This window comes from Solea senegalensis, linkage group LG9, assembly GCF_019176455.1.
Source record: "Solea senegalensis isolate Sse05_10M linkage group LG9, IFAPA_SoseM_1, whole genome shotgun sequence".
NCBI lineage: Eukaryota > Metazoa > Chordata > Actinopteri > Pleuronectiformes > Soleidae > Solea > Solea senegalensis.
Genome location: NC_058029.1, coordinates 16,936,924 through 16,957,522, shown reverse-complemented (window position 1 = coordinate 16,957,522; position 20,599 = coordinate 16,936,924). Strand labels below are relative to the sequence as shown.

Here is a 20,599-nt window from a genome sequence, read left to right as displayed (position 1 = left end):
ATGAAAAAGAAAGAAACATGTTAACACTATTCCCATGCGCTCCTTCTCTGAAATGAGTCAGTGTGACCATGAAAGGAGTGTTGTGTTTTGCGAGCTTCCATGTCAGCATGCACTTTTCAGGGAACCGGAAAAACTGTACGGAGAGGACAAATGAAAGCTTTCTCTCAGGTTATTCACAACAGACATTGACTGTTCTATTTTTGTGCTGAGAAGTGAATTGAATTGAAAAGAGTTCACTCTGACATCAGTATGAGTAACCTGTATTCACCGGCTTAAGATGAGTCACACCTATTTTGCTTTGATTTATTTATTTAATTTTTTTTTTTTTTTAGAACGTTGCTATTGATAAAATGCCTTTTTGAAATAGTTTCGGGCTTGAAGCATTGTGTTCTACGATACTGTTCAAATGAATGCGTTACGGCAAAGTGCACAATGAGTCATGTTTGACTAAATTTACTGGAATGTAATATGACCAATTTTAGCGTAGTATTTAAAGATGAGCTAAAACTCATAAGAAATAAAAAACAAAAACAAAACACTGTCTTAAATCTGATTTGAGAGAAGTGAACAGTGTGCCTGAAAACCTCTCCCGGCAGTGGGCTGAACGTGAGGGGATTTAAAAATAAAACGGGAGCATGACGGGGAGATGACACATTCCACCTCTGTCAATAGAACAGGTTATCTGACCATCTGGCTGCACTGTCTTGACGGCCAGTGAGCCAAACAACAATTATACTGAGCGCCTTAATTCAGACTCCTTGCTTATTCTGTGGGTCAGCTATTCTTAGGTGAGTTATTTTCAGCTTATGGCATTAGCCTGCTAAGATTAGGCGTCTGTGCGTTATCATTCCATCTCGCCGTGCTCCTGATATAACAGCAGTTCAGAACAGATTTATATATATATATATATATATGTATATATATATACATATATATATATATGTATATATGTAGGGATTTTGTTTAATATGTTCTTTCCACACTTGGCAGTGACTCACATTATCTGGATGAACTGCTGTACCAGGATCACTCTGTGTGAATTTGCTATAAGCAAACGCTTTCCGTTTAAAGTCGACTGTTATCTGCGTTTGAGGATATTGATCTGTCTTTGTGAACAGTGCTGTTTCGGTGTAGCTTTGTGAGCGTGTTTTCTGTGGCAGTCTTCGCAGCATTTAAATCAGGTCCTCTGTTGTTATACTTCAGAGAGACTGCGAAAATTGAAAAGGCCATATTTTGTTTTGATCAGTGCCAGTAACATTAAAGTTCTGACAAGCACGGCCCTCACTGCGCTCTCCAGCGGGGGAAATCTAATTGTGCAAAATATCATGTAAAATATCATGCATGCTCCTTTGAATAGGGACCTTCACAGCGCAACAATGCTGCCCCTTTCAAGTCCTCTTATCTGTATTCTGTATCTACTTACCATCCATGCTTCAAGTGCCCCCTTGCTGATGAGCCTGAGCAAAACAGTACAAAAGAAGATGAGATTTTGTTTCAGTGTGCTTTTACGAGTGCTCATTAAAGGAGTGAAGTAACCTATATTTTGAATCAAAGGTTAGTCCAAGTAAAAGTATATATGTTGCATTTTTTGTATAGCTTGTGTTAAGGGAAATTTTGTACAGCTGAAGATTTAATACATTTGACATTTGAATTTTATTGACTATATGATGTAGACCTGGCAGTGGATAATGATGTAAAGCCTTGAGAGAGGGACACTTAGTTTCTTGCGTTATCGCCGTGTTTTTTGCTTGGATCGAGATTCAGCATCATTTTGTGCGGCGGTGTTGTTTGGCGGGTAATAACTGGACTTCTGGCTCCCTTTAGTCTGTGATGGTTCGGCTCAGCTCTCTTTGTTAGCAGATAGCCTGCAAGCCGCAGCTCTGGCTCAGCTGCAAGGACGAGTCTGAGTCTTAAAAATAAAGACCTGTTTCCTGCTTTAGACATGCCAGCTGCTCAAAATAACAAGGCACTTAATGAGAGACCCAGCACCACATTGCAGTTGGAAGCATCAGCTTATTTTTGCCCTCAAACATCTTCTGTATCTTTGGATCTATTTATACCCTCAGACAGGGAATTAAGATCAACAAGTGTCTCAATAACACACTAAATGTTCACAATGTACATGTCTACAGTGTAAACACAAAGGGACCCACTGTTGTTGTTTTCTTTTATTTTTTGGCTCATCAATAATGAAATATGAATTAAATATGTTTTTATCAATGGTCAGTGTAAACATTCTGTAGACACACTCATACACTGATAGAGCAACCAGCGTTCCATTAAATATGATTTCACTGCTTTAGACCAAGCAGAATGTATAAGGACATCTGCAAAAAGCAGATATTTAACAATTCTAATAAAAATGAGAGAAGTTCTTAAATATATATTATTACTAAAAAAAAAGATGAAATGCTTCAATAAATATTCATCATACTGAACTCATTTTATGAACAAATTAAATAGGGCATTATTTTATCTACATGCCAACACTCGCGCAGCATAATTTTCCCCTTTTTTATGTTGAAATGTGAACATTTGCCTCATTCACAGACACCAAAACATATCTATAGGTGCAACACAGACTCGGCAAGGTGTAAAAATAGCTGCATACTTTATATTCAGTGGTATAGTGTTACAGTTTGAATGATTTCTTTTTCATTTAAGTTCAAGGTGAGAAGTCCAACGTGAGCCTGCACGATGACTTATCCTAATAGTGTTTCGCTGTGTATTATTTCTGTGTTTCAGACGCCTCACATGTAGTAGTAATGTCACTGACGACGTGACGTCTATTCTCCCTCCAGGGTGGGAAGACTGCTAATGTGGCCTGAGGCAAAAAAAAAAAAGAAGAAAAAAGACCGCCATCCAACATCTCAAATTAAGGCTGTGATTGTCACTCTAACAACCACCAAGGCTAATGAGAGGCATATCGGTTATAGAAATAAACACTTTGGGGACACTAGTGGTGCGACGCTGCAGTGAGAGCGTGGTCACAGGCCATGAGTCACTCAATCCCCCTTGGCAGGTCCTCCACAGGGAGGAATTTGGGCATGGGGCAGGGTGCTTGTCGCACCCTTGTGCTAAAAACAAATTTGGGACCTGTCATTCATAAATCTCTTGTTTACCAGTGCCTAGAGACACTTCAGGACTGCACTCTCCACCAATCAGGAGGCACGTCACTGTCACTCGGAACAAAGTATTCTTAGCGAGGGTCATGATCGCCAGTGGATCTGTTGAATCACTGACCCTACTTCTTCTTTTTCTTCTTCTTCTTCTTCTTCGAGAGTGATCACTTTAGAATTGACCCAAAAGTGACATAAATGCACCTCTGCGCTTTTATTTTTGCCCGCGTTAAATTGAGCAGGCCACCTCACAACTGTGACAGTCTTTTGCACATTGTCTATATTAAGACCCTGCTCAGAAAAGCATTTATATTTAGCCCCAGTTACTGGTGGTTCCATATTCTCCTCTGCCTGGAGAGTATTTTTGTAATACAGAAACATTACATTTCAGTTTTGGGTAGGTTTAGGGTACGTGTGACTCAAATGTATCAACTGTGAATTTGAGGCTGTTGAAACAAAGCTTCTTATGTATTCTGTGGTTGACTTGAGTACATAGACAGAGGCGTGCATTGACCTTTCCCCTGTGTTTCACGCAGCACGGATGACAATGTCAATTGTGAAAAATGAATTTTACATTAGCTAGAGGATTCAGCCGAGCCAGAACTATACCTATGTAGCTTTAGGACCTTATTATGTTCCCTCAAAGCTGCCATTTTATCCAGCGTTATTTTGCCCACACTGTGGACGAGAATAGAAACGGGCCCAAGAGGCTGTTGTGGTTTCCTCAAGGGCTGTTTCATCCAGCCTTGGTTGTCAAAGGTTGCTTAAGCTTTCACACTCGTCCTTCACCTCCCCACTTAAACCACTGTCTGAGATTTTCTGATGGAGGCTCAGCTTGGTGTGTCAAAGTGGAGATCCTTACTGCCAGTCACAATGAGGGTACAGAATGGAATATGAGATTAATTAGATATCACAGTGGTAAATTCTCCAAAGCAGCAGGTGCTTTTTTGTTGTTGCGTGTTTTTTGGATTTTTCTTTTGCTATATTTAGGTCTACTAGAGAAAAATGTCACGAAGGCTCTCTGATTCTCTGAGCCCTTCACTGGTTCACAGTTTCACGGCTGCCCCTGGAATAGCAGCCTCCACAAAAGAGTCCTTTTTTCAAGTACTTTCAAGCCAAGATTAATATTCCCTGTCAGGAAAGAAGGCTCTGTTCTACAGGTGCCTGCTGAGCTGTTTCCCTCTACTGTCATTTGATTGGCGCTGTTTTTAGAACACAGGGAGAAGAAATACAGCTCAGGAGTCCCTTCTTACTGTCTTTACTCTTTGAACATGTTTTAAGACGACTTATCATATCACTTAGCCACTGACTGTCTTCAGAGTGTGAGTCTGTGTGCCTTTGTGTGTGTGTGTTGGATGGTTTTGTAACATGTTCTCTCTGCTGGGGACTCCTTTCTTATATAAGCGCTGAAAAGCTGATATAATAGTCAACATGTCACATTGCCACTGTAGGCAGGAGATGACATGCAGTGAGACTCAATATCTGCAGGATGGGGAGACGTAATTATGTCGCCAGCGTTGCCATGGCAGCGGCAAGTTAGGGTGGTGGATACTCGGGTGTGGGGGTTGTCACAGACCAGGATTGCGCCACTTGCTTTTATGTTTCTATTTATAATCATCACCGCCGCATACACATGGAATGGTGGCAAAGAAAAACAGGCTGCATGGCAAAACAAATGGGCGCCAGTGAGCTTCACAGCGTCGGTGAACACTGGCACGCTGCAATTTAATTGACAGCTACACCCAGCGTCACTACTTCTTCTGGCAGGTTTAAATTTTTATTAATTGCTATATTGCATTATAGATGATGAAGATAAATACATGAGAGGACAAACACTAGACAATGTAAGTGAAAATATCAAGTGTCACATGTCACTGTTTCTAAAAGCAGGTGGTGAAGAAAAACATTGTCCATGCTTGTTCTCTTAAATGTGACCCTTGAGAAGATTGAGCCAATGAATGCACTCAATAAATCTCTCTGTAGCCACGGGAATTTTAAGAAGGTTTGAATATTTCCCTGGTTTGAAAACCAATGAGACATTATACAGTCTGCACAATGCTTACCCTTCTTTGAATGTCACACCATGATCGGCATAACTAACACGTCATTTAGTCAAGAACTGGCCACTTTATATCGTCAGTGGCCAAATATGCTGTGTCCCGAAATACATACATAGGTGATCCTGTAAGCGGCACGACTGTTTTAAAGAAACAGAAGTGTGGATTATCATAAAAACAAAAAAAATATTTTACAGTCACTCATCATCCTCTGTGGAAGTAGGTGATGAAGTGGCCCTGTCTCTGTTGTTCGTAACTGGAAATTGATTTTCTCTGTGGAACATGCTATATATAGAGCTGGGAGACCAAAGGGATGTCCTCTTACTTTGTATCTGGCAACTACTTACAATGAAGGTAGTTGTCAAAGACAAAGACTCGTGGACGCACACATTTACAGTATCTGCACTTAAAGATCAGTGACAGGAATTTCACAGTGGCGTGAAATCACAAACACGTGGATTTGTCAACTTTCGTCTCCTTGAATTATTTATATAACGCAGTGATGTCTGCATGATGTTCTGAGGAATCCCTTATTTATTTATTTATTTATTTATTTTATCCGGCCGTGCAAAGATAGGATTTATCTAAATACTTTAATCACCACTGTAACATTCCGTGCCAAATGTCCATTCAGTGTGTTTTGCAGCTGCTCCCAGTGGCCGCTACACTGACCGATGTGATGCTGTTTGTTTATAGACATTTTTATAATTGCAGGTTTCTGGGGATCGCGAGAGAAAAATATGTGCTCCTTATTTCTGGGCTTACTTCCTTATTTATTTTACCATGTTTCTTTTCTCTTGTCAACTTTTAACATATTTGTCTACAGCAATATACATATTTAAAATAAAACTGCGTATTGGCAGGAATCTGGCAAAAATAATACATATCCTCCATACAGAGGGGACGATACAATACATTAAGATATATTGGGATGCTATTAGCACAGGGATAACATGTATTGTTAGTCTAGTGAGAGGTGTGGAAGGAGGGGAAGACAGTCAAATAGCTGAAAGGATCTTGCCAACCAGTGGTCTGAAGCTTAAAAACAACACAAAATCATGCCCTTTCATAATTCCACTGTCAAAAATATGTCTTGATATTAATACACGTGGCTAAAATGTATTGTTACAGGATCATGCCATGCAATTAAAGACTGACAAAGCTATGTTCTCCTTTATCTCTTCTTTCCACTGACATCCTCAGTTGACATTAAGCCAGACGTGCCGTTGGCTGTGGATCCCTTATCTCCTTTGGACCTGCGCACAGATCTGAGGATGCTGGGGCCAGGATCGGACCCAGGACTGTGGGAGAGGCAGCTGCAGCAGGAGTTGCTCATCATTCAGAAGCAGCAGCAGATCCAGAAGCAGTTACTGATCAGCGAGTTCCAGAAGCAGCATGAGAAGCTGACCCGTCAGCACCAGGCTCAGCTCCAGGAGCACCTTAAGGTCAGCGATGCACCGAACAGATGCATGCAGGACAGCACAGCAGTGCACCATGCGGAACAACACAACACAGCAGTGTTCAAAACAGAAGAGCACAAACACAGCATGGTATAGTGCAGATCAGTGGAAAACACTATAGCTCAGGATAATGTTACACAGTGCAGAAAAGAAGGAAACTCAGCACTGCAAGGCAGGGTGTTGAGCAATACATTATAGCACAGCGTGGGTCTTGTTTTTACAGACAAGTACAGAATAGTCCATCACAGCAAAATGCAGACTGTTGTTTTAAAAATATATTTATCAGTGTGCGCCATGCTGACTTGAGGCCTGCGTGTTTCTCAGCTCCAGCAGGAGCTCCAGGCCATGAAACAGCAGCAGGAGCTCGCTGAGAAGGAGCGTCGTCTCGAGCAGCAGCAGCAACAGCAGCAGCAGCAGAGCCAGCAGGAGAAGGAGCAGGAGAGGCATCGGCGAGAGCAGCATGTTTCCAGCCTCAGCCTCAGGGCTAAGGAGCGCTCCAGAGAGAGTAAGAGCTTGACACCGCCATCATCGCCATCTTTTAAACATCAGGGGTGGAATTTGTGATTTTTAACGGCCGCAGGCTGAAGCGACCGCGACGCTCTGAAATCATCATAATCCTCAACCTCTTCAGTCATTTTTAATGCATTACCTTAGTGTGTGGCCAAACACAAAACATGCATCTAAACAGCTAAATTGTAATGGTTTCCTGTAGCGAGACGCTGTACTGACTGAGAAACGACTCATATACAGTTTTCATACAGAGCCCGTAATTATTTACTAATGATTTACTAATATCCAGACATCGTTTGTGCTACGAAGCTCAGTAGGCTTTGTAGCTTCTTAAGCTCTTGGAGCTCGGTGGCGTGGAAATGCTGCCAACACAAACACAAACAAGTGATGTAACATTTGATTCAATTTTTTTTTTTTATCATCGCATACAGCAACCAGCCATTCATTAATGATAACTTTAGTCAAGTCATATGTTTGTATTTCAGTCAGAGGACACACAATTTTGTTTTTGGCAATAATTAATTAATCAAACTGTTGTATTTATTTGCCATCTGGTAGCATTTTAAGACTGCATATTCTGTCTGTCTTACAAACTTGGAATTATTCTTCTTATTTTTTTGTTGTTTTTTTATATTCTTTATTCATCACATAAAGGAACATATTCATGATCGAAGGATCACAAGGGCATGTTTCCTTGAACTGATGACATCAGGTTGTCCAGTGACATTTAAGCCCTGAGTTGAGGAGGACATGTCTTTCAATAGCACAATGAAAATAGATTCAGATAGAGTGTTTCATATCTGTTTTTACCTTACAGCTAATAATAAACTAGATTTAGGGCTCGGACAGATCAGGTAATTTGAGACGTTGTCCTGCAACTGTAACCCTCCAGTGGGAAAGAACATCCCTAGGCAGTATCACTTTAGCAGCTTGAAACTAATATTGTGCTCCTGCACCACTAGGGGGAGATCTCCCTACATTAGTTGGGGGTTCTTCAAAATCTTAAAGAGGAGATTTTAAAGGAAAATTGAAAAAAAATAAATAGTCATGGTTAGTAAAAAATTAATAGCAAATCTGCAAGTTTCATAAAGGTAAAAAGTAGATCTTCATATCGTCATCAGTTGTTGCCCTAGGGTGACCCCAATCCCTTTGGTTCGGTCTTTTGGTCCCACAGGTGCAGTGGCCAGTACCGAGGTGAAGCAGAAACTCCAAGAGTTTCTGTTGAGCAAATCCGCCAAAGACCCCGTGGGTAGTGGAGCCAGCCATTCTTTCATCCACCACCCAAAACTCTGGTACACGTAAGTACTGTTCATGTCTTTCAGGAGACACATACTATATTTAAATCTCACAGAAGCACTCTTTAGTTCTTATGATCTCAAAAACATGCTTTTATGTGATCAGGTCGTCTCACCACACGTCACTGGACCAAAGCTCTTCGCCTCTGGGTGGGACATCTCCCACCTGCCACTACACTCTGCCGTCGCCTATAGAGAGCAAAGACGACTTCCCCTTGAGGAAGACAGGTTTGTTCATTTACACACACACACACCACACATGCACGTGCACACACAGCAAAGACCTAAAAGTAATACACTATGTGTACACACTGTTCCTCAAACAGTTATTTTCAGTTTCACTACACTGGGTTATTATTAAACCCAGTGTCATTTTGCCCCCCTGTCAATCAAAAGGTCATTTCCTCAGTTAGTATTTCCCGGGGTTGCTGATGACCTGCTAATGACATCAGTTAGGCTCATTATGACCTTTGCTCACTCCTCATTCCTTCAGGGCTTCACACAAAACTTTCACAAGAAACTAAACTTTTAACTAACTTCTACTTTTAACTCCTATTTGGATTATTCTAAAAGGACGGCGGCGGGAACATGACCAGCAAAACCTTTTCATTGTATCTTTTTTGCTTCACAAGTTTTTGATTTTAATTGCTGTTATTTGTACTGCAATTACCTTGCAATTATTTAGAAGGAACCACATTTGTCCTTATGTTACAATAATAAACCAAGTTGCAGGGCCCCTTTGAACAGTTTAGTGGTGAATGAGTGAATTAAAGCAGATTAATTACTCCTGAGTTATGGACTTAAAAAACTATTTTGAAAAGACACAGGTTTTCCACGAAAGAGCCGCTCAGGTTTGTTGGTTTTAAGTCAGACGAACCCTTTGGGGACGACTGTGTAAATACATTTAATTCCTGGCCTCTCGTGGTTTGCAAGTGCTCGCCAAGCTAAAAACTTCATAATTCGACAGTGAGGTCACTAAATTGCATTATGATCTTTTCCCTTCTGCGTCTCTTGTAATTACACTGGAAAACAATTATACTTGTTGAGTTATTTAACTACAAGCCTGCCATGTTGCGTGTTTACCCAACTTAAAGATCAGGCTTGGGAATTATAGCTTGTAAATTAAGGTTGCTGCATGGCGAGGATAAATATTAGAACGGTAAATGGAAGCTTTGACAGCTTTTCTTTATTGTAATCACTTTGAATCACACCATCTTCAAACATAAATGCCCCTTCTGAGGATATACACTTGCATTTTTGAAACGTGTCTTTAGACTCACAAAGTTAAGACCTTTTCTCCCAAGTAACCAGTTGAAAATAACAGAGAGACCATCTCTGGTTGCATTGTTTGGCTGTTTTACTCTGAAAGTAAAAAAAAAAAGGTAGATTTAAATCAACAACTGCTCTCCTCTGCTCAAACACAACGTTTTCATTCCTCTATTAACATGGTTAAACCATCTCCCCGTATCCGTATCTGACTCTTTCACTGATAAAACTATTTATTGCTCTTTGGATTCCTGAATCTATATATGGTCATTTCCTGCTTAGGCCTTCCTCCCCCACTTCCTGTCTGTCTTCATTAAAGTCCTCGGAGAGCTCGGCACACGAGAGGGACACACAAAGGTAGTGTTGTTCCCGGAGCCACTGGCTGTCCCTGATAGCTGATTGGCAGGTGTAACCAAGTTAGGACTGGCACGGGCAGGCTGAACCTCGACACGAATGTTTGCTTAAGCAAGTCTCGCTCTTTTAAAACAAAATGGAGATGACACGAGAGCTCTGCGTCCCAGTCACCCTGCTCTATCTGACCACTGGTTGAGTTTGAGGTTGTCATTGTAGTATTCTTTATAACTGGTGAGACAGTAAATCCCTTTTAAGGCGTTAATATTACATATTTATTAGCGTTGACAGCTTATTTAAATGTAAATATAACACTTTTATAACCACACACTTTTCGTCGCACTCAAAGTTTTGGAAAGTAGAACAACGATACAAGACAAAAACATAAATAGATAGGGTATCAATAGTCTGTGATCTATATTAGATGTTTTATTAGCAGTGAAACCTTAAATACACAGAGCAGCTGTGAAGCACTTTTGTTTCATTTCCTGTGACACAAAATGCAGATTTCACATGATTACCTTGTTTACTTGGTATAGTATTTCCTCTTTGTTTCACTTCCCACAAAATAGAATAGACCAGAGCAAGGCCACGCTGTAGTTTGTGCTCAGAATAGTTGCAGCTTAGCAGTAAGAAGTGCAACACCCTCTCTGGTCTTGACCCAGTTACCAAATGTGTACGTTCAGCAGGTGCAGGGAAGATTTTCAGAAATAATCCCTGCAAAGGTAAAACTGTAAAAATAATAAAAAAGCCTAATGCAGAGTAAAGTTTACATGGAAACTCCCTTTGTTTAGAACATAACATCAAAAAAAAAAAAAACATGAATGAAAGAATTCCAGATCTCTTAGCATAAAATATATGAGGAACTGTAACTTAGCTTTGGTTAAAAATATTATTGCCTTGTAATTTTTAAGAGCATTAATTCTTGAATTTCTGCCTCGGGTTACATAAGAAGGTAAAATGAGAAGCAGGCCCAGAACACACACCTCAGCTTTCCACAGCCATCTGTCCAGGTCCTGGCTCTAATGGACACAGACACTCAGTGGAGCAAAAATTCTGATTAAGTGCAGATACAAAACACGTTCACTGGCAAAGCCTTTAGCCCTGCAGCACCACATTTAAATGTAATAAGGTGATTGATTTATGACTGCGCTGTAGTGCAGGCATTGCTGTATATTTGTGTTAATGTAGAGGCCAGAGAAGTGACCCAGGTGCTCTGTGTATATGCATGTTCTTGTGCTGCTGCCATCATTGCCTCCTGTTGCACTGTGCACCAGGGCATTTTTTTCCCCTTGGAGACCAGTGAGAAAGTGTTTGTTCCAGTGCTGCTGTCTGGTGTTCCCGTGGCGACCAATTGGGATGCGTAGCTTGGTGGCAGCAGTGTGTAAAAATAGAAAGCAATCAAGGCAGCAGGGCGTGAAGCAGATTCATATGACTCCCAACAGCGTTTTCTCTCCATTTATCTCTCCTGCCTCCTTTCTTCCTCCCTCGCTCTCTTTCATTCTACCTCACACCCACAGGATTAGAGGTCTGTGCCACGTATTAGTGAAGAAGGTTTTGCTTCTTTTTTGACAATAGCCAGAAATAGCAACATCTGGCCTGCTCTCTTGAGCTGTACCCCATCACTGCTCCCCCTCCTCCTCCTCCTCCTCCTCCTCGCAGTGCACCCACGTCATAGCCCCACTTCTGCATGTATAGCTGTATAATGTAGCACAATTCAAGAGACCCACTGAATTATTGATTTAAAACTAAATAATTGAAATAGATTGGCTGTTGTGTAACTATAACAGAGGCTTTACATAACGTGGACATAGCGGTATCTATTCTGATTGTTTATTTGAGTGTGTAACGCTTGCTGTGGGACTCCATGTCCAGAGGCTTGATGGGAAGTCCGTGTGCGACATGTTGACCCAGTGACTCAGTGTCACTATCAGCAGATGCAACAACACGACCCAACAGTTAGACTTTCGTTTATATAATGACGCTGAAAGTCTGTATAAATCGACACTGTTTATGCGAATGTTCTAAAAATGATTGAATAATTGTAGTGAGACCTCATGACAATTTTGTACCCATTGTAATGTCTGTGGTGTGGAATAAGATGACAGCTTTTCTTTTAATACTGATTGACTTTATTTCTAAGTCCAGATCAGTTCAGGCCACTCAGGCCAGGCTCCGCGTGTGAGTGTGTATGTGTGTGTTCGGACTGTGTATTTGGGTATCTCTGTTTTGCATTAGGAGGGGCGGGGGTGATGGGGATGGGGTTTGGGGGCCTGAAACATCTGCCATGTTTTTGTGTTAGTTTAACTGTTGCTACTGTATCAGACTGTGGTCACCAGGGCGGCAGGTAGCGCACTCCTTCACTTAGAGCCTCTGTGCTGCTCAACCTAATTTAGTCCAGATGAGGTGGAAATAGGCCCAATCCTGACTCATTTAATTTATCTGAAACCTGCTCTGAATTTCACTGAAACTGAAATGGTTACATGTCAAAGTGCGACGTTATTGCTTATTTTTGAGCTGATTTATAGTCCTTTTATTTCTCTTTCAGTTCCCTCTTATTTTATGATGTTGCTATTTTCTTTGATAATGTTCATTTCATGCGGGCTGTTTAAAATCAACCTGACTCCATGATTCTTTATTTTTCAGCCTCTGAGCCTAACCTGAAGGTACGATCCCGGCTGAAGCAGAAGGTAGCAGAGCGGAGGAGCAGTCCAATGCTGAAGAGAAGAGATGGAAACATCATGACTCCTTATAAGAAGAGGGCCCTGGAGCTAATGGGTGTGTATTGCCAAGGCATTACATTTATTTTTCTTTGCTACAACATGCGTTCAAATGGCCTGCATCATATAATCTGGTATTTCAAGTGTTCTCCATAAACAAGACAAAACTACATCCTAGTATTATTATTGCAGAGCTGGACAATAATCAGCGCTTCTGCAGCGCAGTAACATTTAATGGTGTTAAGAAAGACCGTTTGTAACCCGGCGGCCATGACCGTACACATTAAACTGTTGTGAGGCTGCAGCTGTTATGGTAAGCCTCTGTGTGTGTGTTTTGAGTGTAGAGAGTGAACATGCATACTTTGTCTGAAACTCCTTGATGTTTTTTAGACTCTACGCCCACTAACAGTGCCCCTGGCTCCGGCCCCAGCTCTCCCATAGGGGCCTCCAGTGCCTTGGGGGCTGAAAACGGACCCTCGTCTCTGCCTACCACCACAAAAACAGAGGTATGTTTGTAAATCTGAATCAACTGGAAAAAGAATAATGCAAAAAAAACCTCACTAGCGATGCATTTTAATGTGGAAATCATGCCATATTGAAACTATAATTTTATGGCAGGGCAGTAAATGCTTATCTGTCCTTCTGCTTGCAGCTATAAAAACAGCCTTTGTCTGTTCCACGCCAATGGAAATGGCTCCCCACAATGACATAAAACAGGCACAGCTTGACCCACACGTCTGATTACTCGTGTAAAGATGACACATTATGTCGGAAAATCGATGGACTCTATCACCGTTAGCACTCAGAATGCAAAAACAGCAGTAAAAATAAAAACCCGGCACATTTTTCTCTCCCTCAGTTTTTCCCCGTATGTGCTGTACAATCAGTTTTATGTTTTGCAAAGTTCAGCTGTAAGGTTGCTGTTGGCTTGCAGAGGTGTTTCTGTCATTGGTCTGGCTGCATGCCGACACTGAGTGGTTCCGAAGCGTTTCCCAATAGATTTGTGGCTCAGTTACTGACCAGGACTCCCCTTGGACCAGGCTCATACAGCAGACCATTATAGACGGTGGCAGATATGACAGATCTCTGAAGAATATTAGCAGAACAGCTGTGTTTTCCTTAAACATTGCTGTTTACTCTCCTAGGGACCTAGTGTGACACAAAATGGAGAGACACCCCGACACCAGGCTGGAGGTTGAGTCTTAGGGAGACAGACAAACTGTGGAGTTTAATTGATATCCCAGGCCCTGGTAGCCAAAGACACCCACATGCTAACAACATAAACACACAGGATTGCTATTGTATCAGCCCAAGCTGAGGCTCTCATGAAAGTCACTGGTGGAGAGCGGGGCTGTCTGTAGACCCCATGCCTGTTGCAAAAGCACGGCGTGTTTATGCACCGTTACATTAGGTATCCTTTTTCAGAGGGAACTGGTCCCTCGGGTCAAATATGGGCCGGATATCCACATACAGGTCACTGCGTACTGGTAGGGGTTGGAAGGATAAACATGGTTGTTCCAAAACCACATGCTGGTCCTGTGCTCTGCTGGGTACAGGAAGTATGCGCCAGTGCTGATGTTCTCTGAGAGAGTAGCCAGAGGGTGGGGACCGTGGAGTCAGAAAAGGCAGCAGGCCAATTGGGGACTGAAGAAATCAGGGTGAATGGGTAGATTTAAAGGCTTGGAACATTTTATAATCATCATTCGATAAAGTTCCAGTCAACCTCTGCAAACCTGCCACTGATTTATAACATCCTTCTTAAAGAAACGTGTGCCTTTCCGTCTGCAGCAAGAAGGCTGTTGTTCGTCATAGTGCATTAAGGTTTATGCTCGTGTTGCCTTTCAAATTGTCTCTTGTGGGATTTCTCGTCCTTAATCTCTCTCGTTTGCTCTGTCCTTTGTGTTTGATATAGAGATGGCCTTCACAGCCCAGATTATTTCGACCTGAGGGCTCCATGTCCATGCTGAGCTTATACACTTCCCCCTCCTTACCCAACATCTCCTTGGGGCTTTCAACTGCGTCCTCGCCCATGAATGTAAGTCGCTTTGGATAAAAGCGTCTGCTAAATGACATGTAATGTAATGATTGTGAGTACAAGAAGATTGTGTATTTTTGTACGATAACCCCGAATGTTTGCATGAAATGTTGCTTAATACACTGGTGTAGTTGATGCTAAGCTTTGTACCGCTGTCTGTTTGTTGGAAAGACATCAGTGGATGCCTGGATTCTTAGGTCTCTGACCTTTGGCCCCAGATTATTTTATCGTCCTTAAATAAATATTGCCCTGCAGTGTCTAGTGTCCGACATGCTCTTATAACCTCATTTATCCGTTTTAAAAGATCCAAGGGCACTCAAGTGCAACTCCTGATAACTTCTCTCATCTTTTAGTCCTCTGGCACATTCCACAGAGGCCTGTCCATCACCTGCTGTAATGTTTTAACATTACAGTGATGGACTCAGCACCTATTCATTCACAAAAAAACTGCTCAAATATTACTGAGCTTGGTTTGTTAGAATGTACACTTATAATTCTTGTCAATGATTATGAAAAACAACATTACAATACTTCTTCATCATCATTTTAAAGATGTACACAGATTGTACTTTTCACCTACAAGATTGCAGACTTCATTCATTCATTCATTCATTCATTCCATGTCTGAGACGACAAACTCTAATCACTAAGGTTTTTAAGAAGGAATTCACCTCTTTCACTTTAACTTCTGTGTGTGGGGTGGAAAAATAATTATGAAGCTCAGGCCATCTCCTTTTCCACTTTGTTAGGAAACTGAATTCTGGAAATCCGACAAACCTCCCACATTTGATAAGTTGACCGAAGGATTTGGGCAATGTGTGACACCTGAAGAAGACACAGTGACAAATCCAGAGGGTCTTTTTAATAGAAAATCTCATGTCCCATTCAGAGCTTGATTGAAAAATATCTTTATTGTTTTGTAGCTACATGTCGATCCGTATGTGTGTTTGTTTTGTCCACCTTCTGTTCTCTCTTACATATGGTTGGTGGAACGTTTTGTAGTTTTAGTCCCAAACTGCTGAATATTAATAAACAGATATCTTTTTTTCTCCTCCCTCAGGCTGCCATGGGGTTGAAAGACAGATCAACAGAAATCAAGCATGGGCTGCCTGGAAATCTCCTGGGCCCTGTGCCGCTTCACACAGGCCTGGAGTCTAAGGTGAGCCCCAGTCACCAGGCTCTCCTCCAACACCTCCTCCAGAAGGAGCAGATGAGGCAGCAGAAGATCCTCTCCACTGGTAAGTCTTCAAATATTATTTTAGCATGATTTTTTTTATCAGCAACCTATGTTCTATATATAACATTTTTGTGTGTGTTTTGTTTCGTAGGCCATGGCTCCATGTCATCTCTTCCTCAGTCCCCTCTGGCCGTGAAGGATCGCCCCTCTAGCAGTCGGCCTAAACTACCAAAACACCGGCCCTTGAACAGAACCCAGTCAGCTCCGTTGCCTCAGAACACACTGGCCCAACTTGTCATCCAGCAGCAACACCAGCACTTCCTGGAGAAACAGAAACAGTACCAGCAGCAGATCCACATAAATAAGGTATTATGCTGTTCATCGATTTTCAAATCACAGGGGAGGATTTAGACTTTCAGATTCCTTTTTTGCAAAGTTCATGTTGCACCTATTCAGGTCCCCCGAGGTTTTTTTTTTTTCTTTCCTGCAGGGAGTCTGATTTAATCATTTTAAGCACACAAATGCGGATCTATTTTTAGCCTTTTGTAAAAGCATCTGTGGTAGCTCAGGTTTTTAGACTGGGGCCCTAGTCTACTCTTCCCTGGAATCCTGGTGTTTTTCCTGCAAAGCAAAGAAACTTCTGCCTGACTTCAAATAGGGAAGAAATGCTTCCCCTGCACTAATTCTGTTATCATAGCTTAAGGCATCAGTGCCGTTCACATGCTAACTCTGTGAAATTCAATTCAAGCTTAGTTCAAATGAAGGAAAAACTGCCCAGAATACATTTTGTTCCTCTGTAGCAATATTTGTGTTTCTGTTCACTGGCCGAGGTGACCTTGCTATACACAGAGTGTAATTATTCTGGTGAGGGACGTGTGTGAGGTGGCCGACACTGTGAAAGGCAGCATTGTGTGAGCTCACATACTGATGTGTCCCATCGCTGGGCCCTGAATGGTCATGGGGACCATAGAGCAGCTCTAACCTGGAAGTAAGAAGAAACACAAAGCACAAGCTGAGTCATACTGCACAGATACACCTTTGACAGTTTCTCAGTCGCACTGGACGTAAAACGACGCGCTTGATTTCATGTCTCACAGCAGCACAGACTCATTTCAATCCTGTCTGTGGCTATTGACAAGTACTTTACAATGTTCATCTGAGCCTTTGTAAAGAGCCTTTGAACAATTGGCACCATCTTGCCTAGCACTACGTGACCGGGCTCTGGTGCGATCACTCAGGCCAATGAGATCGCAAGTAAAGCTTCTTTCAGTGGAGGTTAAAAATGGCCACTAATCAGGGATGAGCCCTCCGTGTTTATCGAGAGCGATTGCTAAAACATTGCCCTAATTAATTTCCTTGCACAGGCCTTAAGTGCTTTCAACAGCAGGGGGCACTAATGGAGATCTAGAAGAGCTTAAGTATTTAAAGAAGAGGTATGAACTTTTTTTTTTATTATTATTGCCAGACTAAGGAGGCTAATTCTTGTAGCTGGAGGGGTATTTATATAAGGCCTACATTCTAGGGACAGTAATGTTTGTGGTTACCAGCTGTGAAGGGTAGCTGCTTATCAGTTTATGGAGCCCTCTTGTGGTTGAGTTGTCAGCTGCAAGACAGTGAAACATGCCTTTGTGCTCAGAGTGAATCTGTCTGATCTGATCTCATGTGTCTCCGTTTTAGATTAAAATCATTTAACAATTTCTTTATTACTCTGTTTGCCTCTCAGAATTTATCTGCCACTCAGATCCAGAGGCACTTAAAACTCAAACTGATGATGATTCATTTTCTGTTTGAGTGATTCAAATATTTGTGATGGTGAAAACCTGAGTACCGTTGAGCTGCGGGTGGTAAATGTGATGTCTGTACATCATAATGACTTGCTCCCTTCATCATAACCTCCAACACTTTGCTCCCCTCCCCCACTTAAACCTCCATAAAATATAGATTTCCAAAGCCTTAACCTGTCTTGATTGACTCTTTTCTTTTTTGTGGTTGTGTAAATGTCAGTTTCTCTATCTTTTGAGCCCTCAAGTCATTTGTGTTTTTCTCCCAATGCAAGAGGAAGATTTTATTTAACAAATTACAGTATCAGACCAACATTATCCTCGTAGTAATGCTCACACATTTCATTGTGTGTCCTTTTGACTACAACCCAATGCACTTTGTCTGTTTCCCTTGGTTTTGTAATTACAACAGCGAAAAAAACGACTAATTTAAAAGTAAAAAAAAAAGTTTGATTTGATGAATTAATTTGAATCGGCTGTTTTCAAACACCCAGTGTGCGCTGATAAAGGTTTGATTGTAAAAGTTCATTGGCCGTGCGCCTCCGTCACTGATGAGGAGTCTGTCTGTTTTGCAGCTGCTGTCCAAGTCCATTGAGCAGTTACGTCAGCCAAGCGCACACCTGCAGGAGTCAGAGGAAGAGCAGGAGGAGCAGCAGCACGGAGAGCAGATGGAGAGCATGCAGGAGGACAGGCTGCCCCCTGGAGGAGTCATTCGGAAGCACACGCTCAGCAGTAGCAGCAGCAGCGGCTCGAGCAGCGAGCTCCATGATGTCCACTACGGGGTCATCAAGGTGAAGGAGGAGCCGGCTGATAGTGAGGATGAGGCTTTGACCAATCAGAGCTTAGAGTCTCAGCAGAGCACCTATCTTCATCAGGTCAAAGGGAGACTGGTGATAAGAGCCATGATCTGAGAAGGGAAGAGGGTGAGATCACACACTTGCAACATTCGCAGATGAACAAGTCTCTACAAATGTGCATCTACATCCCGAAACATAAACACACACACACACACACACATAGCAGCCATTGCACAGTAGGGCAGCTCTCCCCGTCACAACACATGACCCTGTTTGACTCAGCTGAAGCCTCGCTCATCCCACTGTCTAAGACTCTCTGTTTGTGATCTTTTGTGTAGTGATCTCTGTAAAATATGTACGTTTCACTTTTGTGTATATAATAAGAATAAAATTTAGACCGTTCTTTTTAAGAGCTGCTTTGGTCATCCAGTGACGAAACCTTTTATGTACAAATACTGTGGATTTAGCGTCAAGGACGATTTCTGGGGTGGGGGTGGGGGTGGCGGTTGAACAGGTGTACAGCTTTGAAGAGCCAACTTGTGTTCCCGTTGTGTACAATTTTTTTGCCATATAATATTTGAATGCTCTTTTGTCCACTCCCGCGAGTTGTCACAAAGACTGTGTGTCCGAGAGTGTAACACACTGTGTACTCTGTTGTTCTCAACAACTTGTGATGATGTTCCATGTTAAGTGGTCTCAGAGCTGAAGTAATGAACATCTGTCTCAGGCAGAATGTATACTGCGGACATGAGGATGCTCCCACGTGCTCCCACAGTGCTGGAAGTGATATTGCCATTGGAATATGGTCCGCTGCTCATATTGCAATTTGAAGGTAAAATCACTAAATCCCTGCTCGGGTGTGCAGGCATCTCCCAACACATCCTGAGTCTCCATGTCTCAGACTCTGAGCAGACACACAGCCAGGGCCGTCCTGTGTGCTAAGCTGAGCTCTCCTCGCTTTCTCCCTCTGGGTCCAAATCAAAGCTCGGGCCGGGTTCCTGCCCAGCTTTCAGCAGAGGAGTCAGGGAGAAAGACAGAGAGGGAGAGAGAGAGAGAGAGGGCCGGGCAGGAAATGCCTTCTAGAAGCCAGGAGTTGGAGTGATTCATGTGCGCAGGAATGTTGAGAGAGGAGGACCTAGGGTTGGAGGAGTCCAAGGGGCCAGGCTTGAGAATTGATTTACTGTCAAGACGAATTACAAAGTGAGTGGGGATATGGTTAAGAGAGTCCTTTTTAAAGGGAATCACTTCCTTCGTATTCCCCAGTGGCAGGGTTACCTCAATATGCAGGTTTGATGTTGCTTCAACGAAAACCCAGGACGGGACCTTGCTTCTTCTTCTTCTTCTTCTTCTTCTTCTTCTTCTTTTTAAAGCCTGTTTTTTTTTTTTTCCCCTGAAAGTGCCCATTGCAACATGTATAGTCTGTCTTAAAGTGATCATTTCAATGTATTGCATAGCTGTAAACCTTCCAGTTTCATTTGTACCGTCTACTCAGTGTAAAAAAAAATATGTTAGTATGGGGTTCTGTGTTTGGATTCCTGTGAAAATCAAAACTGTCTTATATTGTACATTCAGATTGTCCAGTTGTAATGTTTTTAGTGTAAGTAAACACAATCAGAACAATGTGAGTCCTGTCCTCTTGCTCCTTTGATTTGGCTGTAATGAGAACCCCTTTGCTGTCGGTGGAAGGGGGCGTCTGTTCATAGCAGTTTGCAGTTTTCTTTTTTGCCTTGTGTGATAAACCTTTCTTTTTTAAAATAAAGTTAATTTACCTCTGATGTTCTCTGATGAGTCATCATTCCCCCCCCCCTCTCATTGTGAGGATGTACTGTGAGCAGAGGGAACATAAGCTTAATTAAGGCTTTCAAAAAACCTTTTCCATAACTTCTGTCCTGTAAAGTCACAGATGACTTTCTCCATTAGTTAAAAAAAAAATGGTGTCTCAAGTGAACCTAAATCATAAGCTCAGCTTGGCTTTCCCACACTAGGTCCCATAACCCGGCTCTTTATTTTCAGTGGAATCTGTGTAACCCT

The 20,599-nt window shown here is 42.1% G+C and overlaps 1 protein-coding gene across 5 annotated transcripts in view; it reads left to right on the top strand.

The window, feature by feature from the left end:
• Positions 1 to 20,193, top strand: part of hdac9b (histone deacetylase 9b) — a 35,330-nt gene extending 15,137 nt beyond the window's left edge. For 4 of the 5 annotated variants that reach the window (XM_044033773.1, XM_044033776.1, XM_044033772.1 and 1 more), the window contains 10 exons: positions 6,380 to 6,621; positions 6,961 to 7,141; positions 8,312 to 8,444; positions 8,548 to 8,669; positions 12,705 to 12,836; positions 13,169 to 13,284; positions 14,691 to 14,813; positions 15,874 to 16,051; positions 16,142 to 16,356; positions 18,347 to 20,193. In XM_044033773.1, coding sequence (XP_043889708.1) covers positions 6,380 to 6,621; positions 6,961 to 7,141; positions 8,312 to 8,444; positions 8,548 to 8,669; positions 12,705 to 12,836; positions 13,169 to 13,284; positions 14,691 to 14,813; positions 15,874 to 16,051; positions 16,142 to 16,356; positions 18,347 to 18,682 — 1,778 coding nt within the window. In that variant the 3' untranslated portion in view covers positions 18,683 to 20,193. The remainder of the gene's footprint in view (positions 1 to 6,379; positions 6,622 to 6,960; positions 7,142 to 8,311; positions 8,445 to 8,547; positions 8,670 to 12,704; positions 12,837 to 13,168; positions 13,285 to 14,690; positions 14,814 to 15,873; positions 16,052 to 16,141; positions 16,357 to 18,346) is intronic. The other variant, XM_044033774.1, reaches the window with a different exon arrangement.
• The last annotated feature ends 406 nt before the right edge of the window (positions 20,194 to 20,599 follow it).